General features: G+C 36.7%; 2 protein-coding genes across 5 annotated transcripts in view; one reads left to right on the forward strand and one right to left on the reverse strand.

Annotated features, from left to right (window-relative positions):
* The window catches only part of MCPH1 (microcephalin 1), a 133,036-nt gene that overhangs the window by 33,491 nt on the left and 77,669 nt on the right, over positions 1-21,876 (reverse strand). The window lies entirely within an intron of this gene.
* The window catches only part of ANGPT2 (angiopoietin 2), a 43,155-nt gene continuing 31,471 nt past the window's right edge, over positions 10,193-21,876 (forward strand). For both annotated transcript variants that reach the window (XM_083856663.1, XM_083856664.1), the window contains exon 1: positions 10,193-10,846. In XM_083856663.1, coding sequence (XP_083712789.1) covers positions 10,562-10,846 — 285 coding nt within the window. In that variant the 5' untranslated portion in view covers positions 10,193-10,561. The remainder of the gene's footprint in view (positions 10,847-21,876) is intronic.

Here is a 21,876-nt window from a genome sequence, read left to right on the forward strand (position 1 = left end):
TCAGAGGTAAGTGAGTGCAGATTTTCTGCCCCCATTGCAGAAGCAGCAAGGTAAAAAACATATGAATACAAAGGAGCCCAGTTCACATCAAATGAATGCTCAAAAATAGAGGTTTTAAAAGTAGAGAAATTAATCTATCAGAAGTTAATGAAGAGCAATCTGATTTTGATGTAAAATTCGTGGCTTTTTCAGTTCATGATGTCCATTTACAAATGAAATGCATTAAAAAAATTATTCACTGCAAATATGTTTAAATAAGGTGTTTTTTATTTTTATTTTTATTTATTTATTTATTTATTTATTTTTTTAAATTCTGAAAACAAAACTAGTAATTAAGCCATTGATAATTAAGAATATTTTGTCTGGTTGAAAACTTCTCAGCCAAGAAGGTTTTTGGGCAATAACAGTCTATGAAGCACAGTCTCACTCTGATGCTTTTAGCAATTGGAATAACTGTATTCTTTTGCACGTCATTGATGGAATTAATAATATAGAATTAAGTTGTCGCAATATTGCAAAGAATTATGAAACCATAACAATTTCCAATATTAAACCCATGGCTGCATTACATTGGAATAACTGTGTTTAACAGTTTGCAAGCATTAATATTAGCTTCTAACTGATAGGTCTAATTTAATGTCTGTGAGAAAATGCAAGAATTGTTGAAACTATATTAATTATATTTTTATCATCTGAAGAGGGATATTTTTTCCTATAACCATGTTTCACATGGAGGTCCAACATAAACTTTTTTTTTTTCTTTCATCAAAGTGATGAGGTTTGATGAGAAAAATTAAAGATGCAAAAGCTTATTAAATCACTTAATTCATACTGCTGCCAGCACAGAATTTTCCTTTACATTTTTCAGTGTTTTGCCATCTGTATTACTCATACAATGGTGATTCCACTGCTTCTCATGAGAGCCTTTTCTACAGTCTCATAGATCTTAGCTTCAGAAGACATATCTTTATACTCTGTAAAAATAAAACAAATTTTAGGCCATGACTCCCTACAGTTTCCCTGCCTGCTCTAGTCCTGCCTGGAATACATTCCATCTGGCTGAAAACCTGGACCATTGCTAGTCCATCCCTCCTCACCATGGGCTGCACTGGGGTTCCAAAACAGTCCCTGCCTAAACATTTCAACTGACATTTACCAAAGGTACAGTGTTCTTAGCCTTGCAAAATGAACCTACAGTGTAAAAGAATTATGTTTCCAGGGTGAACAATCTATTTAGACCTAATTTCTTATTGGCCTGTTTCTTTCAATCAATTCACAATCCAAGTGAATCCATTGCCAAAAGAGAAGAGCAGCAAAACAATGAAGTTTGGATACAATAATTTGAAAATTGTAATAAAATGACATTAACAGCATCACTTAAAGATGAGACAATGAAACACATATGAAATCTTGAATAACTATCACTTACTTCCATAAGTTTCATGACATTCATTTAATCTAAATTCTGGTGCTGTCATCTGAACTTGTTACCCAAGAATGTCCTTTGGATCAACAGAGAGAAATTTCTCTGACTCCACAAGGAAATCTTGGTTGACCTGATATATATACACTTAATCAAAAAAGGACATCTTAACACTCTACACCAGGATACAATCTTCACTAATGCAAAAATAAAATATTCTAAGCTGGCTGAGTTAGGAGACATTGTCATTTCATGATATCATATAGTAAATATTTGAACATACGGATTTTGCTTCCTAAAAATGATACTCAGATGGATGCAGGCAAAGGAAAGCAGAAATTAATAAAAGAACATCAGCTGATCACTAATTTGATGAACTAGAAATAAAGTTATTTATTCAAGAAAAATGCTATTCACTGGACATTGCTATTAAGGCTGAGGCCACAATGCTGAAGCAGTACCAAATCAAGAATGTATCATTTAAAAGCAAAGGTGAAGCTTTCTTAGTTATTTATAATAGAATTTGATCACGGATTTGACTGAAAATATTGACATAAAAATCAAGTAAGAGCATAAAAATACAAGTAAGATGTTCTATAATCAAACTTAACCTCAAGCTAATAATCTAAGATAGAACTATTTGATTTGTTAATAAAAGTCACGTGGGCTGTGGCTAGCCTGAATGCAGGTGCATATTTAAACAATGTAGACATCACCAATATCATCTCCAGATTTCCTGTATATCTATTTCTAGTGAGACAGAATAAAGATTTTTAAAGATTTGAATTTTCTGTGTAGGGAAATTACTCAAGTAATAATTCAGATTTAGATAAAAGTCCACTAAAAGGACTTTCTAATTGGTTTGTGGGAAGAAAATATACCACTTTAATGATGGGATACTTATAAGGGATTTGATCTAGTCTACATATTCTACTGGAGATGGAGGGTTATCTTTCCAGCAAAGGATTTATTTGGAGAGATAAAGAACAGAATGTTACTCAGCCAGTGAGGTACTTACATTAATATTTACAGAGCAATAAGTTGTATGGAGGCAAGGAGTCCAAATTCAAAGAACCCCTAATCTTGTTATCTGTATGCAGCTAATCTTTGTGCTGTCCCATCACAGGTTCTGATGCCTCACTAACCAGGGAGAAAAAACCCCATTTTAATTCCTTCCTTTGCTTGTACAGCAGTAAGACCAACAACAAAAAGAATGCCCAGTTTTTGTGGCAGAATCAGCAAGAGGGTGGGCAATGTTTTTGAGAGCTCTTACCAAACTATGTTTATTAGTACTGAAAAAAAGAAAATATTTATCTTAACGGAGTGCAAAAATAGTTTGCAGTTGCTCTGTCCTCTTCAAATTACACATCCATAATACAGTTCAAAAAATATGAATATATGAAAACATGCTGCAAATATTTTTCTTGCACTCTCCATAAAAAGGTTAGTGCATGTACTGTATTTTTTTCTTGAGGGAAACAGATGTCAGGAACTAGGTACCTTACTGTTGCCGTAAATGTCCTCTCCCTCTCTGAAAGTGTTGTTTATTCCTCTTACACAGTTTTTCACTTCCTTTTCATTCCCTCTTTGACACCAGTTTATCTTTGAATTCAGATCTTAACTTGAACATGCTCTTCGGAAGTGTGACACACTGTTATTATCAAGCAAGTGTGCTATTACCAGATGAGAGAACCTTCCGCTAACCTGACTGACTGCTTATAAGAGGAAGGATTTAAATCACAGTGACTGGGGTGACTGGTAAGGCTATCTTGCTGTCAGCTGCTTAGAGGTTTTAAAAATACATTCCTTTAAACAAACGGCATATGCATTTTTCTTTAGGATGTCAGTAAGGCAGATTTCTCATTTTCCAAAAGCCTTCTGGATTCTTTCAGAGTCTGCTGCCTTTTCACATCAACATAATACAGCATTCACATAATACAACAAAAGTCAAAACCTTCTATAAAGATTTTAGGTTTAAATTGTCCAAAGGCACAAAACTGTAATTTAAAAGACATTTTTCAAAGCATAGAAACAGTATATAAGCATACAGAGTAAGAACATCTGTTAAGTTTTTTAACTTATAATTCAACAGCAAAGAGTAAATACATTAGTGCTATGGGAACAATTTTTTAAAACAGGTTTTAAAGGCTTTACTACACATTAGCACACAAGTAATTTTGTTCAGTTTCAACCAATGATAACCTGCTTAAACAAATGCTTTATTATGCTTTTCCCAGTATGGGAGATAGGGCACAGCACTTAACACTGTCAGATATTCAGCAGTGCAATTGTAAGATCCTTAACATTAGCTGTAATTTTCATATTGGTTTTGAACTCATTCTATTTGAGTTTAAGATGTAATTACACTTGTTACCGGATAAATTTTGCTGTCATCACATAACTCTGAAGAGAATAAGCACAGCCTTTGGGCACTATAGCCAAATTATATAAAAATGTTAAGGAGGAAGAACATGTAGCAACCAATCCTCATAATCTTGGGACTCACTTCCTACTTTGTATGTAGATGACTCATCTTTCAAAGATTGAAATAACATTCATTATTAGAAAATGGTCACAGTGAAAGACACTACCATCTGTCCTACAAACAGGAACTTCATTAATGCACAGTGAGAGTCTTCTTCAATATGTGCCTACATTATTTGTATAGACAAGAGCTTGGTAGACACTTGTGAATTCTACCTCAGATATCACTTGAAAATTTGGACTGAAAAAGGAAATCAATATAAAAGTAATGAAGCAGCAGAAATTAAAGAAGCATTTTGTATTTAACAAGGTTTTGGAATGTGTAAGTGATAATGACAGGAATTAAAAAAAATTCCTTTTATTGTTATTACTCAGGATGTGATACCATAAAGTCCAAATCTAAATTAACATGACCAATTATATTTTAGGTACAGTGGCATCAACAACATATTAAGCACACACATATATACACTTATAAGTATGTATATATTAAATATATAATGTCTTTTAATGTTAGTACAATGTTACATTAAAAAAAGTGGGACACCAAAGTAAGTCTATAATTTGAAAATATGATCACATTAAATATCTGATTATCTGAGAAAAGGTATCCCAAGTTTAACCCAAGAGAGTCCAGGAAAGCCAATCCAGCCAGGGGCTAGAAAGAAAGCAATGAACTTGACATATTGGTAGGAGAGGTGCTGAATTTAGACCTTCCAAATTCAAAGCAGTAAGTATATAATCTACTTGTGTGAAGCTCTGATGGTTGTCTAACCATCCTTATGATAGCAAAGTTGAATGCAATTTACTAATATAATAAGCTTAATAAGAAAGTAACGTTTCAAATATTGTGGAGGAGCCAGAGAGATTATGTTACAAAATTCAGTATGTTGATGATAAGGACTAAGATAGGGATTTTAGACACATTAATGAAAGCATGGCATCAAAAATGGGAGAGAATAAAACATGAAAAAAATAAAGGAAACATAACTTGCAGATTACAGTTTTAAATGCATTGAAGGATGGTGGCAATGCCAATAGTTAAAGAGAAAAAGGTAGCATGGAAGAATTTCCAAGGAAATACACAAAATCTGGTTTTGGCTGCATTATGCTTCTACTATTGCTGTGACATCTAGGAAAAATACTGTGTACTGAAATGATGGATTGGATGCTACAAGGCAAAATGGGAAAAAACCAGACTGAGTCACCAAGACAGAGTGATAACTGAAATTTTCAGTGGATCAGATTATTGACCTCTTGTCCCTTCAGCAGAAATACAATATGAGAACTACTGGGCAAATGCCCTCCCTTGTAAGGAAGGGCACTCAAAGGAGACGTGATGGAACGTTAGAGATGGAACATAAAGATTATTATGAATTCACAAGATGTTACACCAGATGTTCTGAGTGAATAGAAATAAGCTGCAGCTGAGAAAGTGAGTGGAATCCTGGGACTTTGTTAAAGAAGTCATGAGAGACTGATGCAGAAGCTCAGATGGAATAAAACAGACAACAAGCAAATGGTGGGGAAAGTAGGAATGATGGGTAAGGTATTATCATTAAAGTGCTAAAAAGCTGAACTATGGGTCTGGATGAAAAGAAATTGTTTGGCTTGTAGGAAAACATGGTAACTTATCACTCCTCTCTTTGAAAAAGAGTGTGAGATCTAAAAACAGACAAGATTTGCAGCAGCCTAAAAATCCTATAGGGTCCTAGATCCTGTTCCCTGTTTTTTTAAGTTACAAGTTCATGAGTCTTGTCCTTGTTGACATTTGTTCCTGAGAAAAATGCTAAACTACTTACAGAGAAGGAAAACATTTTGAAGACAGCAAGCAGAACTATCATAAACTAATATTAAAGTACCAGGAACTAAAGGTGGGAACTTAACATTGAATGTCAAAATGTGAGGAATGTAAATGCCAAGAATATATAAAATACTTTATTAATTTATTCCATGTTTCAAATGACTTTTCATCTCAGATTTGATTTTGAAGTTACATTACAGCATTTTCATTTATATATGTAGATCAAATAAGAAAGCAGCACCAAAACTTGCTTGTTTACATGGTTTTGCCTTTAGTTTGCACATACTTTATGATGTAGTTTTCCCTTCCTAAAATGAGTAAACTCCTGAAATGAGAACTTATCTACTAAATCAACATCTTGAAAGTTTTAGGTGGCAAAGTTAGCAGATAGACTAAAGCCAAATCAGCATTTTCTTCTATTACTTAAGTTTATATACTTCCTTTTCTATCAGAGATCTCACAAGATCTCTGTATCTGCCTGTCAAACAGAAGCTGTGCAGCTGTAAGTAAAATGATAATTGGAAAGATAACATTAGTAGAATTCAGACATCTGTCTCAAAGCAGCCTAGTCATATGAAAGAGCTGTATGGAAGAAACCCACGATTGGCTGAGTAAGGGAATTGACTGTTTCCCAGGAAAGGAAATTGCCTGCACATCTGGCAAAATGTTCTAAATGTTTAGTTTTGAAAAAATACACATTTCAGCTCTGCTTATAAGGTGAGTTCTGTAGAGTGGGTATCTTCTTTCTAAAAAGGGAAAGATCTAATTTGTACTTTAAATATACCAATCCACTATTTGGTATTTTATGGCATATACTGTATACACTTGGCTCTAAAGCAAGCAGGAACTCACAGGCTAAAAGCTGTATTTTAGTTTACAGGAAAAATGTATCATTAATGTAAATACAACACTCCATATTGACAGCAGAAATGAGAACAAACTTGAAAAAAATACTGAGAGGATATGACTAGTCTGGATTATAATTTTTACTCAGTTTCTGACATTTATGAGACTCCATGCCAAATTATTTAAATTCCTCGCTACATGTCTAACAAAGAAATTGTCATTCTCATAACTGACAGGGGACAGATCTTCTCAGTCATTCAGTTTTCAGAATAAGCCCTCCCTTTCAAGTAGACTTGTTAAAAAGCCTCTAAGTCTCAGTAAAAAGGCTGTATTCAGGCATCTTCCTTCCTCTTCCTCAGATTTCAAGGACAAAAATGGATTTAACTTGCCTTACTTTTCACACCAGTTTTCTAAATTTAGCTGTTACTACTTTCTTTCCCCCTGAACTCTGACTGGCTTTGACTCTCTGGAGATGCAGAGAAGACCACTTCCTCCTCCACAGCTGGGAAAGCTGCTCCCAAAGGGATAGAAAGGGTGAAGGATCACAATCAACTGCTCCAAAAGATGCACCAAATACGGCACTAAGCTGCAGCAAAGGGTTAAAGGAATGTATATTTATTTTCCTGGCAAGGTGAACAATCACTAACTTTCCTGGACAGTGGGAAAGAGCACCTCATTAAAGCAATATGAGTCCATTGGACCCAGATGGGGAAACAGCAAAACCCTCTCTCAGTTATGTGTGTGTGTGGGGGTTGTACTTCACTTACTGCCCCTACAGCCTCGGATTATCAATGAAAGGTTGGGGAAAACATCACCATGGTGCACCTCAGGGTGTTACTCCAAGACCTAGATGAGAAACACAGTGAGTAGAAGCTAACTGGTGGTGCCTACTGTGCTGGTAAGTCTTCCATTAGGAGTTTGTTGTCACTTCTCAAAATAATATCTGTGCTTTCCATACCTTTTCCCCACACTGCAGATAGTCATAGCAATTGGCCATTTATTCATTCATTCATTCACAACAACAAAAAAAACCCCCAAGACAAAAAACCCAAGCCCAGCTTAAAACACAGTAAAAGGTGAACTTGTTTCTCTTTCCAGTATTTCTACAACCACAGTTCTCCCTAGTGGAGGCCCAGGATACAGCAAGGCTTCCTAGGCAGTCTCCAAATTCAGTTTTGCTCCTGGCCTCATTACAGCACCAGGGCCTCCCAGGGTCATGCTTCAGCCTCTCATAAAGGAAAACAGACTCCAGTTCAAATCTTTAGAGACACTCATCTCTCCTCCAAAACCCAGTGAAACTGAGCTGCCAGATTACAGCAGTGATGTGACTTACTAGGGTGGCATACGGATAGCAAGCTTTATAGTCATTCAAAAACTACTGATTTAATCAAGCTGCTTATGAAGATCCTATCTAATGAATTCTCAGCAGATTCTCCCTCAAATCTTGTCTTTTATATGTGTTCAGTCCCTTGAGTAGAGCTCTAACAATTAAAAAGAAAACTTCTAGAAGACCACACTGCTCAGTCTCATATTTTCATATAATATCTAATGAAAGAATAATAAAAAAAAAATCCATGAACATATAATCAGAAAAATAAAGGATATCCTCCAGTTCTTCCTCATTAAGAGACAGATATTTCAGGGCTGGGGCAATCTAATTTTCAGCACTACTCTATTGAGTATACACATGTGGTGGTGAAAGGAAGGATGACTAGTAAGATATGGCCCTTTATTTTTTTTGGGTTAGCTGTGCAAGGAAAACAGGGAACAGACCAATTTAAGGACAAGTTGCAATGGGAAATTCTCATTTAAGTTAACAAATAAATTAAACCCCAAAACCAGAAAATACTGGATTGGAATTTCTGGTTAGATAGAAATATTTCACATAGTCTAGTGCATTAATTTGATGCTATATTCTGTTTTCATTGGGTAATAGTAGGTTGGTCAAGTGTCTTGGAAAGACTGTTATTCACATGGAATTAAACATTCTTTCAAAAACTTCACTGAAAATTAGAAACCATTACACAACAAGTTTGAAACTTTGTTATCAACGCAAGTAGCTGTCACATTTATCTGCTTGGCTATTGCAATACAAAATCAAAGGGATGGAGAATCCATACTTCATATACCAAACCCTCCAAATACATACATTTTGTCACAAATAATCTTAACTGTTCCAAACATATTCCTCTGTTTCCTCTGGTTAGAAGGTTAGAAGTGGCATACGAATACTCCATAGGAAAAAAACTGTTTCACTCATCACAGTCCAAATATAATCAGAATCTTTCTGGAATTTGCCAGAATTAAATTCTAGAGATTTTCCTTTCCAAAGGTAAAGGAAATGTATGTAAAGAAATATCAGCAGCTTCGAACAATCTAAGACATGAATTTTAGCTGCTACAACTATTTTTGACAACCCCTGAACACAAGTTCCATGATATAAAAAAATAAAGCCACACTAATACACTATATGTGATAAAACAAGTTATGTAAGTCTGTCTTAAGAGATCCTGAGACATGCTGGGATTTTCCTTGAATATGAGAAACTTTGGTCAGTAATTCACGTTAGTTTGACTTGCACAAGTTTATTTTAATTAAGAAAAATCTATAGTTTCCAGATCTAGACGTAGCCAAAATCTCAGGCAGTTTGTCTTCAGGAGTCAGTATCCTATCATGCTGGTTTCACAAAGACAATTTCCCCTCACAGAGAGGTAAAATTTTCCAAAATTTCAGTGGATTGGACTCTTTCCAAGGCTTTGGTAAGTTTGCTAGTAATTTTCCGCTTTTTCAAGATAACCGATCATCACAGAGACTCTGGGAGTTGGGAAGTAGTCCTTTTTACTCTTACATATAAATTTCAAATACTTTATTAGAATGTCCCTCCCCTTTTATGGGTATTTCCCACTCCCAAGGGCACAGAATTGGGCTAGGGAGAACTAACAGGGTAATTCCTATTCAGCCATGCCACTTCCTGAGCCATGCTTTACTGCCACTGCCTCTGGATGGATTTTCCTCTTTCAGTCCCAGATGACTTGTGATTTCGAACTCTTTTATTAACATTAGAACTTCCAAAGTTAGCCATATCATACAGAAAAAAAAAAAAAAAAAAAAAAAAAAAAAAAAAAAAAGCGCCTTTAAAATAATAAATAAAAAGCTTGGAAATGCTTAACTCTTGAAAGACATGCTTAAAAATGAGTGTTCATCTCAGAGATTCAGTAAAATACAAATTCTGCGTTCAACAGAAAACCTCTAATTTACTGCTCCTCGTGTTCTCTTTGCAAAGACCTACCCAAGCCTGCTTTTGCATGCATGGGACAGTGTCTTTCTCTGTAATTCCACAATGTATTGAGCAAACTACATCTTGGTTCAGCACATTTTAAAGAAAATTTTAAAGAAAATAAATTAAGAACAAACAAGCCCAGGGACTCGTGTGTGTGTTTGTGTTTAGCGGGGGGTGGTCGAAGCTTAAAAATGATTACCATCGCAAATAATTTACTAGCATAGTTGGAGGCTATCGGAACTGATTGCTCTGTCTAGGAAACTCTTAATTAGAGCCGTGCTGCAGGAATTCGCAGGGGTCCTGCCGCTGCCGGCTCCTCCCTGGGGTTTCCTCTCGCCGCCCCGCTCCCGCCGTGCGCTGCCCCCGGCCCCGGCGAGCCCGGGAGGGAGGGGCGGCTCGGCTCCACGCGTGTGCCGGCTCTCACCGACCCGCTATAAGGGCAGGAGCGAGCGGCTCGGGTGCGCGGCGGGGGCTCGGCGCAGGAAGGGAGCGCGCCAGGCGGGGCGGCCGCAGCTGCTTCCCGCGCCTGACAGCTGCGGGCACGGCACGGCGGGAGCGGCCGCACCTCCCCTCCCCGGCCCGCCCGGGACAGCCCAGCCCAGCCCAGCCCTCGCCCGGCGGCACATGGCAGAGGAGCGCTCGGCTGCGCCGCAGGTTCGCTAGGGCCGGGCTCTGGCCAGCGCATCAGGCTCTCTAGGTCCGCCGAGTTACTGCAGGGATTAAAATGCAGCTGGCCGCCTGCTTCTTTTTGGGCTGCGGCATATTATTAGCTTCAGGATACAACTCCTTCAGTAAGAGCATGGAGACGATAGGCAAGAAGCAGTACCAGGTTCAGCACGGGTCGTGCAGCTACACCTTCCTTCTGCCGGAGGCGGACAACTGCCGCTCCTCCGCTCCCTACGTGTCCAACGCGGTGCAAAGGGATGCACCTCTGGACTATGATGATTCAGTGCAAAGACTGCAGCTACTTGAGAACATCATGGAAAACAACACTCAGTGGCTAATGAAGGTAGGGTAATATCATTCCTATCCCAGAAACTTAACATCCTGCTATCTCTTTCAGTGTGATTTCTTTTTTTCTTGAACAGTGCCTAAATTCACAGAGTGCATTGTCTAAGCTAAATTTCTGAATTACCTTTCAGTCAAAAAGTTGTTTTGAAGTCTGGGAACATACTATTAACTAGAAAGGAACAGTGAACTGTACAGTTCTGCAGAGATTGTGCTTTAAAGTTTGTCGTTACATTTGTGTTGCTAGGACAAATTACATACACAGATGGACTGTGGGCATGTCTGAAGTTTCTGACATGAGAGAAACAGCTAATAATTTATGATTAACTGGCAAGGGCTATTTTAGATCTTTTTAAAGAATATAGAATGTACCTTTATCCAGGGCATGCCTGAAAAATGTTATCTGAAATGTGATTTCAAAACTTGAATGCAGAAATTAACCTGTTAAACCCCACTGATAAAGAACTGTAGTTCCAGCCAAGTCAGGCTTGCAGTGAAATTAGCCTTGTGAAGCGACAGAATTTCAAGAAAATTCTTTAGGAATCTTTAGAAATCCTTTGCATCCTGTAGCATTTTCAGTGGAACATACTAGATTCAAGGGAAAAATAGTCTGGAAAAGGTGTTACAGATACCACAGAACTTCCTTTAATGCAACTCCATTGGAACTAAGAGAAAATGACATGCTTACTGCCAAAGTGGCAACATTTGTACCTGAAAGAGCAAGAGAAAAAAAATTTGCAGCATATATTTTTATCATTACTGGAGAATAAACCTGATCACTGCTTCACTTTTTATGGAAATTAATTTGATTCAAAATCCTGTGCAGTTCAACAGATTTTGACTTAAAAACCCTTTATTTCAATACTACGTGGAAAAATGTGATAGTATAGTCTAATTGCTATTTATTATTATTTACTATTATATCATAGTTAATTTGTGAACATTTATGTTTTGTACCAAGATGCCTGTCTTCTAAGCAATAAATATTTTAAGGACTTGGACTGTATTTCCAAATAAGTATTCCAGTGATGCCATAATGGTTTCTTCATAGCGAAAGAAATCTGTGTTGTGAATGGAGAGAATTCAGTTTTTTACAGAGACTAGCCATTTCATACATAGTTATAAAATAATTTTGCATTAGGGCTCACGACTCTCACCAGTCACAAAGTTACAGAACTCCTGTGATACAACTAGTGAAACCTGGTGGTGAATTTTTGAATGTTAAAATTCACATTCCAAAACAAACAGCACGCGGTTTTCATCAAACTGAAAATGAGCCTTGAAGCTTAAATCCAAAATGCATACACTTGAAGGCTCCAATGTGGAATTCTAAATCTCTTTATAGGTTTAGGATGCTTAATTTAGAGACACAAATAATGTCAATTGAGTAGTTTGGGTTTTTTTTAACAGGCAAACTTACTTTCCTCTACTTACTTATCTTTCTACTTAGTAATTTACAATGCTCAATATTGTATTGCTAAGACCAAAATTAACAGATGTGCACTGTAGGATGAAAACCACACCAAGAAGAATAGTCTAATCTACCCAGCTGCTAAGCTATTTCCTAACATAAATAGTAAATCACACAACACTTCAGTCCTAAATGCCACTTAAGCAGACAAACACAGTATCATAAGTGGCATCAGGTAAACAGAAACCAGTAAGCATCCTTATTTAGTAAAAGCTCTGCTTTTTCCTGTCAGTCCTTGGGAGCTCAGTGCCAAGAGGAATAGGATAAGTATTGCTAACGCATTCTTTGGGGGATCAAAAGATAGATTCTGATTTACAAGACAGTAACGTTTCTTGTATTTGAGCAAAGGCTTCTAAATAAGATGCTTTAGAACAGCCTGTTTTCTTTTTTCCTAGCTCTTCCACAGCTAAACATCCTGTAAAATATCTGTTGTTTGCCTTTTCCACTATTTTAACACCTGCTCTCTATGTCATCTGTTTTGTTCACAAAGAGCCTCCAACAAAAAGTAGCTTTTCCTCAGATTTACTTTGCTAGAGACACCTGGTCTGCAAGTGAAGATAACAATAACCCTTAAGGTTGCTTACAGAGATTACTTGCTGGTTTTTTAAGGTCACTAATACACATTCCTAGGTTCATATTTCAACCTCCCAAAATATAGTGGAAGGTCAGTCAAGGTGGGGTGAAAAAATTGTATGTGCTTTATTTTTTTAGTGTATTGAAAGTGTAATACAAGATTGCTTTAAAAAATAATCTGACAGCTCAGCAATTGCACAAAAACCTTAATCAGATCTTTCTCTTTAAAAGTTATTTTTGTTCATTTAAGAGGCAGAACCTGGTTTGTTTTGAAGTTGTTAAAATATACATTACAAACTTCTAGTGTGAATTAATCTTTAAACATTGTTCCTGAAATATTGTACATCCCCAAACATTTTTACACACCTCCCCCTCTCCTGCCTTTAATCCATCAACTAAAGGAAATGTTCTGTTTCTGAATGAACACTGGGCTGTATGAATGGAACAGCATGGGAAGTGTGTGCTTCATCTGCTTAATGGACAAACACAATGGGAAGAAAATGAGTTAGATATGTCCAGGTTCTTTTCTGATCTGCTCCTGCATAGGAAGCAAATGACTTTTTTCTACAGTTACTACAAATTGCTTCTTCATGAAAACACATTTTTTTCAATCTGAGCTTTAATAATGCATTATGCCACTACTGTATGTGCCATACATAAAAATGGAGAATGTCTTTTGAAAAGCAGATTATGTTTAAGCATTCAGATGACAAGCTAGAACAAACCAGTACTCCACCTAATCCATGGTTTAGCAATAAGCCAGTAAGTGATACTTTGAAGCAAAGGCCAAAACCCTAGATCAGCTGTGCTGCAATATAACTGAAATGAACTTTCCTCTTTGACTTTTCCTATCTTCGGATCAATTTGTATACTGAAGTGTAGAATTATTTTTCTAATGTGTGTGTGAGCAGGGAGAATAAAGCTCTCAATAATAAAATTGTCAATTAACTTGAGACGATAACAGTTTGGTGTGCAGCTGAGATAGGAGACTGGAAAATTTAAATGTATCTATATATGTTGGCTATTATACTTTGGAACTTTTAATATAAAACACCAGGTTTTCAGATATTCCTAAAAGACAGTCAGTCCCTTAGATTCAACAATTTAACCATTTCTATCTGAATAAATGGCACCTTTAACATTTGGATCACAGCACTTGTACTCAAGGAACTGCATTTTCTTTTCAGATATTAGGACATTGAAATAACTGAATGCCAACTTGAATTTGCTTCTTAATATATTGACTGGATCCTATGACTCAGGAGTTATGACCGTCCACAGCAACAGTGTAAAGGAAACAGGTCATATTTTTTTAGTATTTCCTGTTACAAAGAGCTGAAAACAATGCATGATCAAATTGTTGATGGCATCTGGAATATAGGTAATTTATTTGTAGTGTATCAGCAGATCAAAAGACTAGCCAATACAAGTCTGTGTCAAGAGTCAACATTTAAACCCAAGACCAGAGCTTCATCCTGAAACATCCCAGCAGACTAGGAGGGGAATGCACTGCTGATAGAAATGCAGTATCTTTGGATATGCTTAACCAAGATTAATTTTCCTTTGTCTTGATACCCTGAAAGGGTATAATTATTGCTGTACTGAATGTCATTCATCAGTTACAAAAAGATACTTTGACATGCTGCCATCCAAAGCCATCTGCACACAATGGATAAGGACAAATATATTGAACAGTGTTGGATTTTGAAGTACACAAGAGATGATTCTGACTCTGAATCCTACATTCCTTTCTTGAGTAATGCATCTGTTTTTACTTAATGTCTTATTGTGAAAAGTGCTTGTTTCTGTCTATCAATGATTATTTGCTAAGAAAAAAACAACTGGCAAGACTCAAAAGAAAATACTTTCCTACTTTCAGATTAGTATGTTACCAGATAAAGTTTCCATGCCAGTCTGGATGATATAATTATGCAGTTTATTGTTATATTTCCTGTAGATAAATTTCAGTGAAAGGATTTGAAATGATGCTACTGCATATGTTTAAAACCTATGTTGTAGAAACCATTTCTTCATCATTCCACAAATACCAAATTGGTGATACAGGTCTGAAATTGTACAAAATCAACAAAGAAGATAAGATTTTCTTGTACAGATCTACAAGATAAAATTGAAATAGAGAATTCACCACAGAAGTTATCAGTAAAAAATGGCATAAATAGAGGATTGTTTTACAGAACCAGTCTCTTGCTAACATTCAAGATATATTTTCCTATGCTTTGTTTGTTATTAACATGACCATAAACTTGTCATCTTTGACTGGTCCACACAGCAAAATGGGAGATTCTCTCCATCAGTTACTGACAGCAAGTGCTTAATTTTTTTTTTCATTTTCTTTCTTCAAGTGTACCTATAGGAAATGAGCTTGAAGATTCTTGAATTGCCAGTTTCCAGTTCTTTTTATTTGCATACTCACTTAATATATAAAAATTAACAGCATAACCTTTAGAATATTTTTGATACTTTGTGGGAGAGACTGAAGTTGAGGATAATGTTTCTTTTACAGACAATTATTGTTACTGCTCCTTTTTTCTTGTTAATTATGAAAAAAAACCCCAACAATTAGCATCTCACCTCAAATTTACCAAGTAAAAAAATATAATTTGCTTGATTCCTAAGCTATCATGTATGTATTGCTTAGAATGGAAGTTACCCTAGAGCACACAGAAATGGGTTAGACACATTTCTAACCTTCAAAATATGACAACTAGTAGTCACTTTAGTGACTGTTTAATACTATTCTTTACATACTACAGTATTTGCTTTTGAAAATGTACCATATTCTTCAATTTATAATACTAAGCAGCTTAGTTAACCACTATTTCTTTATAACTTTTAACATACTTTAATGCAAGAACCTCCCGCTGCATCTGTCATTTCATGGGCTTCAACATAGCTTTGGCTGAAAGCCGGGATGGGGACAAAGTAAGATAGTCTTCCCCCACTGTTAGTATTGTTTCAGGGCTAGACAGACAAAAATGTTGGCAACTGACTTAGAAGACACAGTCTTATATCTTACATTAGTGTCTGCAAAAGAGAGGGGCCGCTCTTGCATCTTTGCAACTTTGCAAACCTAGAGTTTCATCAGGTGCCTCAGTCTATATTAATTAGCCACCTACAGTAAGTTCAATCAGCCCCTTCAGCCTGAAGGAGACAAATAGAAGAATGGAAAACTTAACAGAAATCCCCGTTGAAGAGGCAGATTTGTCAGCATTCCTGAAGAACTTAGAAAAGCTAGCATGCTGCATGGCTCTCATCCTGACATACTACTTTAGCATTGAAGTTCATCGGCCTGAAAATCCAGAGACAGCAGGTAAAGGTACAACTGTGGATTAGACTGCAAATATTATGTGGATATGTAGATAAATATCATGCTTCCCACTTGTTAAAAACCAGCTTGAGGACAAGAGTGAAATCAGGATGGATGGCTTTTTCATAAGACTTTGGTGTCTTCGTATATGCACATCCTGACAAAAGCACAGAATCACAGACTTGGTTTGGCTTGGAAGGGATCTTCAGAGATCATCAAGTTCCAACCCCTCTATTGTGGGCAGGGCCATCTTCCAGATCAAGTTGCTCAAAGCCCTATCCAGCCAAACCTTGAACACATCCAGGGATGGGGCATCCACAACTTCTCAAGGCAGCCTGTTCCAGTGTGTTACCACTCTTACCATAAAAAAAAAACAACCAAAAAAAACATTAACCAAAACAAGAAAAACCTCAATAAAACAAACTAACCAAAAACACCCAAATCAAAAAACCAAAACAAACAAACAAAAAACTAACAACAAAACCCCCCAAACTTCCTGGAACAGGAGATGCAAATTCTACTTCAGAGAAAAATGGTTCTTGCATCTAGTTAACATGTTAAGATACTAATGGAAGCCTTAAGGATACTTGTACAGACTGCATAAGGGAAAATGGGAGAAGATGGCTCTTGAAAACAAAAAAATCATGTACCTGAAACAAGGATATCATACAGAGAAACAATTTTGGTGCTCCAAGTGCACCCTAGGAAATATCTCACTGTTAATAACAGTGAAAACAGTATGTCAGTGGACTGTAAGAAAAGGAGAGTTTCTATAGCACTGAATAAGAAGTTTCAGAAATAAGCACTGACAATTTTTATCTGCCATTTTATTATTTGAATTTCTCAGACTAGCCAAATATAAACTAGAGGTGGGAAAATAATAGGAACTTCAAATAATTTAAAAAGGCAAAGCATTTGGGGAGAAAAAAGTATAGCACAATAATTTAATACCTGGAAATGCCTTAAAGATATGGCACATTACACAGCATTAAATCAAATAACCTAAAGCACACAATAAGTTAAAAAGTGATTTGCAACTGAAAATACTGTGTTGATTTAATTTCCTTGACCAGACATACTTCTAGGAAATGGGGCAGAGGAAAAGAGAATTTTATTTATTCTCTAGTGAGAATAAGAAAAATACTTTTTGGTGAACCTGATGTCTATTACAAGTAAACCAGGCTCAGAAGAGATGTTAAAGAATTCTTCAAGTTACAAGATCCAGATCTATGTTTTGTATTAAAAACCCCCCACACCTAGCTAGGTCTGCAAACACTCACTGTGTCAGTTCTTAAGCTGCCTAGGAAAAGACATTACTACTCCTTAAAAGCTTTTCTTAAAAAAAAAACAACTTATGGTGTTCCAACTAATTACTGAAAATGCTGTCAGTTTTTATCTGTTTGTGGAACAGGTTAACCCTAAAATAAAGAAATTGTTTACAAAGCTCAGCAAATGTATCCTGCAATTTGTATGTTTAAATGATATCCATCTATTTTCTTTCCAACTTCCAGCACATTATGGCTTAGTCTGAAGAGAGCAGGAAGCTACAGGAACTTTTGTGCTGTCTTTTTACTGCCCTTATGAAGCTTTATCAGTTTAGCTAACGATCTTCCAGAAGTCTATTAAGGTCATAAAAAGGTCTTACTACTAAAAAGAGAAAGCTGATAAAATATGCAACCCTCCCTCTCTTAACTTCCCTCTCTGTTAATAAAAGTATGGATGGGAATCTAATATTCTTCACATAATTCACTATTCACAGAAGTTGTAAGGAAACATTTTCCTGTCTAGATGAGCAAATACTTCAGAATTCTTAGACGACAGCAACTTTTTTTCCAGTTCAGCTGTCTCTGGAGATTTCTTGTTAAAACCAAGCAGCATCTAAGTGTCATAGCTTCACTCCAACTCCCTTTAATTATGTAGGGGAAAAATTATCTTTTTAGTTTTGTACTTGTATTCAGATCTCAAGCAGCATGATAGAGTTTTAAAATAAAAACCACAACTATACAGAGTTCCTTTACCCTCTAGGGAACAACATATCAAATTTGTATCATTGATTTTGCTCAGGTATTAAAATCAGTGTGTTGTGGTAACACAACTGAGAGCTTATTATTTCCAGAAGGGGGAAAAAATGCTTGATTCATTACTTCTCTTTCAATATTAGAAGCTGAAATTCTTCTAATAGGCATTCAAGTGTTAGATTGTGTAATACCTTTTAGTAATATAATTATCAAGAGATTGAAACTAGCTGTGTGCATTTCAAAATCTGTACGAAAGCATTGATGAGGACCAGAGTAGTTCAGTATAAAATCAAAACTATCATATTAGAGCATTTCAGTGTGGAACAGCATAATCACTCACACAACTGCCATAATTTGTGTACTTCAGAAGCAAAGTTTTAGTATCTTTTTTGAATAAACTATTTGTCAAAACCACAGGAAAACACACTGAGCAAACATTTGATCTTTATCACTCCACTTAAAATAACTTTTTGACAGGGAGAAAACCTAAAACCTCTCATCTTTGGAGAAAATAATTCTATCTATTTAAAAATAGTAGGATCTTCTGAAAATCTCTAGTATAAAAAGGACTGAGCAGTGTCTTAAGCCCTGTCCAAACAACAGCTCTGCCAATCTGTTCATTCTCATGCTGCAGGCACTAAGAGTCATTCACCTTCTGCACTCACGGTATCAGCTTCATCGCTATGCTTGCTTTTTGGTTCAGGCCTGCACCTGATGTGCGTGATCCTGGAAGGAAAAAGCCTCTTTGTTCCATTCTGTCAGGGTGTGGGAATGGGGAGACACCCAGCTAAGTGGAAAGGACATTTCCTGGGCAATAGCCATAGCCCCCATAGCAGCTCCCCTACACGTGATGTGACATCCGTGTGCCACAGGGCAGCTGCTCTTCATGTGACCTGATGTACAGACTTACATGGAGGTACCTGAGTAAGCTGAGAGGTTTAATTTTGATCCCTGCCACCTAAAAGTCTTTTTAGTTTTGTCTTTCTTGACAGAACTTGTAGATATCATGTTATAACACTTTATATACTTGCTTTAGGTCTTTTCCCATGAACTACATTATGTTCTATGCAACAATTTTCCTCATTTTCCATTTACAAGGTGTAAATGGAAAATGTACCTGCAAGATACTATTTCAAACCCACAGTTTCAGAATTAAATATAAACCAGCACCTTAAGGAGAATATGCCATTCAGTCAAGAAGCAATTGCCTCATTTTTCCGGGCTATCAGCTGTCAACTGACCATCTCAGCTCAGCAAAGTTTTAACATTCAAACATGAAAAAGCTGCATATCAAGACTAAAATACACATAGTAATGGAAAATACACTTGCCATACTTTAGTTTGCATTAACAGATACCCTGAAATTCCCCAATGAAGATCTAATGAAAAAATTCCATATTTTTGCTTTTCAGAATGATTTTTTACAAACAGCGTAATACCACTATTCAAATGAAACACTAGTTTCCAGTTTCTTAGCACAACTTAAAAAAATTGATAAAGTAGGCAAAAGAAAGCTTAAATGAATAAGTAAAAAATACAAAAATGTTTTGGTTTACTCCTTCTAAGGAACTGACTTAAAAAACCCCTAAGCTTCCTTGCATGAAATCTGAACTTTGACCATATTAACTATTCCTGTGTTTTCACTTATGTTAAACTGTCATTCTGATGCCAGATTTTCTGTCAGATACAATGTCTGCCTATAAAGCAATAGTAAATTAAAAAAACCTATTGTAACTGCTACTGGAGCCTTACTGGGAATGTTTTCTGAAAACTACTCTGACATGATGAAACAAACTTCAAATAACTAGAAAGTAAGCCCCTTGACTAATAACCTAGCCCTTCAAAAGAGTATAAACTGCAACAAATATAAACAATCTGACCCTGTTGAAATCTTAGCACATACAAGCAAGGATACTGACAACTACAGTTTACCAGCTAGGCAAGAAAGTTTAAATATATAGTCAAAAATACCCTATTTTTTTTCCCCTGACATGTAAGTTTATTTGAGTTGAATCTAGAAAAAACTTAGCTATGTTTTGAGTTCAGCTTCTTTGTTATGGTAAACTTTATTATTTTAAAAAGGCTCTGAGGACAGCATACAAAATCCTAGCTCTGCTCCAAACAAGTAGAAAAATTCCCACTGACTTCTTAGTGAAACTAAAAATACTCAGTTTCACTAATTAAGTATTAATAAAACAATATTGAAAAAGTATTTGAAGTTGATAATGGAGTAGACCAGTAAATCAGACATGTGCTTTAAGGCTTAATTCATGTGGACTACCTCTAAGTAACTAAGGATGCTACTGGAATAGAAAAAAAAGTAATAATTTAGTAATAATTTTCATCACAAGGAAATAAGCATTTTCCTTTTCTTGTCCCTCTCTTGTCCATGTGGGAGTAACCTCTCCCAAGAGTCTCATTCAGTCAAATCCTTTACACTCACCATTTTCTTCAGTGAATTTTCTTCCAACTGCACAATGTTTTTTGAACTTCAAGCAAACTAGAGAATTCATTCCCTCAGCTGGCTTAAAGATCAGCCTTCCAGTCCCCTTTTGCAGCTGTCATTAAGAATTCCTATCCCTATTCCTATCCACATCCACTTTTAAAATTCTGCTCACCCAGATTCATTTCCTTTATTTCTTTCCTTCTATTATAGTTATGCAGCTTCCTGGCAGTCCCTTTCCTCTACACTCTTCTCATTCAGAATTCTCACTTCTGGATTCTCCTTATTGCTAAATTTGTTTTTAACCTTCTGTGCATACTTTCCTGAGTATTCACAGAATCACAGAATGCTTTGAGTTGGAAGGGACCTATAAGGTTACGTAGTTTCAACTGGTCTGCTGTAGCCAGGGACACCTTCCACTAGACCAGGTTTCTCAGAGCTCCATGCAGCCTGGGGTTGAACACTTCCAGGTATGGGGTGTCCACAACTTCTCTGGGCAACCTGTGCCACTGCCTCACCACCCTCACTGTTAAAGAATTTCTTCCTAATATCTAACCTAAACCTACCCTCCAGTTTATGGCCATTCCCTCTTGTCCTGTCACTATGTGCCTTTCACTATGTGAAAAAGTCCCTTTCCAGCTTTCTTGTAAGTCCCCTTTAGGTGCTGGAAAGCTGCTCTATGGTCTCCTCTTGTCTAAACTGAAAACCTTCTCTTCTCTAGACTGAAAAATCCCAACTTTCTCAACCTGTCTTCATAGAAGAGGTGCTTCATCCACCAATCATCTTTGTGGCCTTCTTCTGGACCCATTCAAATCCCTTCTAATGCTGTGGGACCCAGAGCTGGATGCAGCAGTATTCCAGCTGGGGTCTTACCAGAGCAGAGTAGAGGGGCAGAATCTCTCCCTTGCCCTGCTGACCACGCTGCTTTGGATGCAGCCCAGGATACCAGTTGCTTTCTGGGCTGGCAACATATATTGCTGGGGAATGTTCACTCTCATCCACCAGCACACCCAGGTCTTTCTTAGTAGGGCTGCTCTAAATCCCTTCACCTCCCAGCCTGTGCTTATGTGCTTATGCTTGGGATTTCTTGGATCCAGTTCAGGACCTTGCACTTGGCCTTACTGAAATTTATGATGTTTGCACAGGCCCACCTCTCAAATCTACAACAGCTTTTTTTTTCTGGCTAGGTGCATATAGT

The sequence above is a fragment of the Zosterops lateralis genome (genome assembly GCF_965231275.1).
Source record: "Zosterops lateralis genome assembly, chromosome: 3".
NCBI classification, from domain to species: Eukaryota; Metazoa; Chordata; class Aves; order Passeriformes; family Zosteropidae; genus Zosterops; species Zosterops lateralis.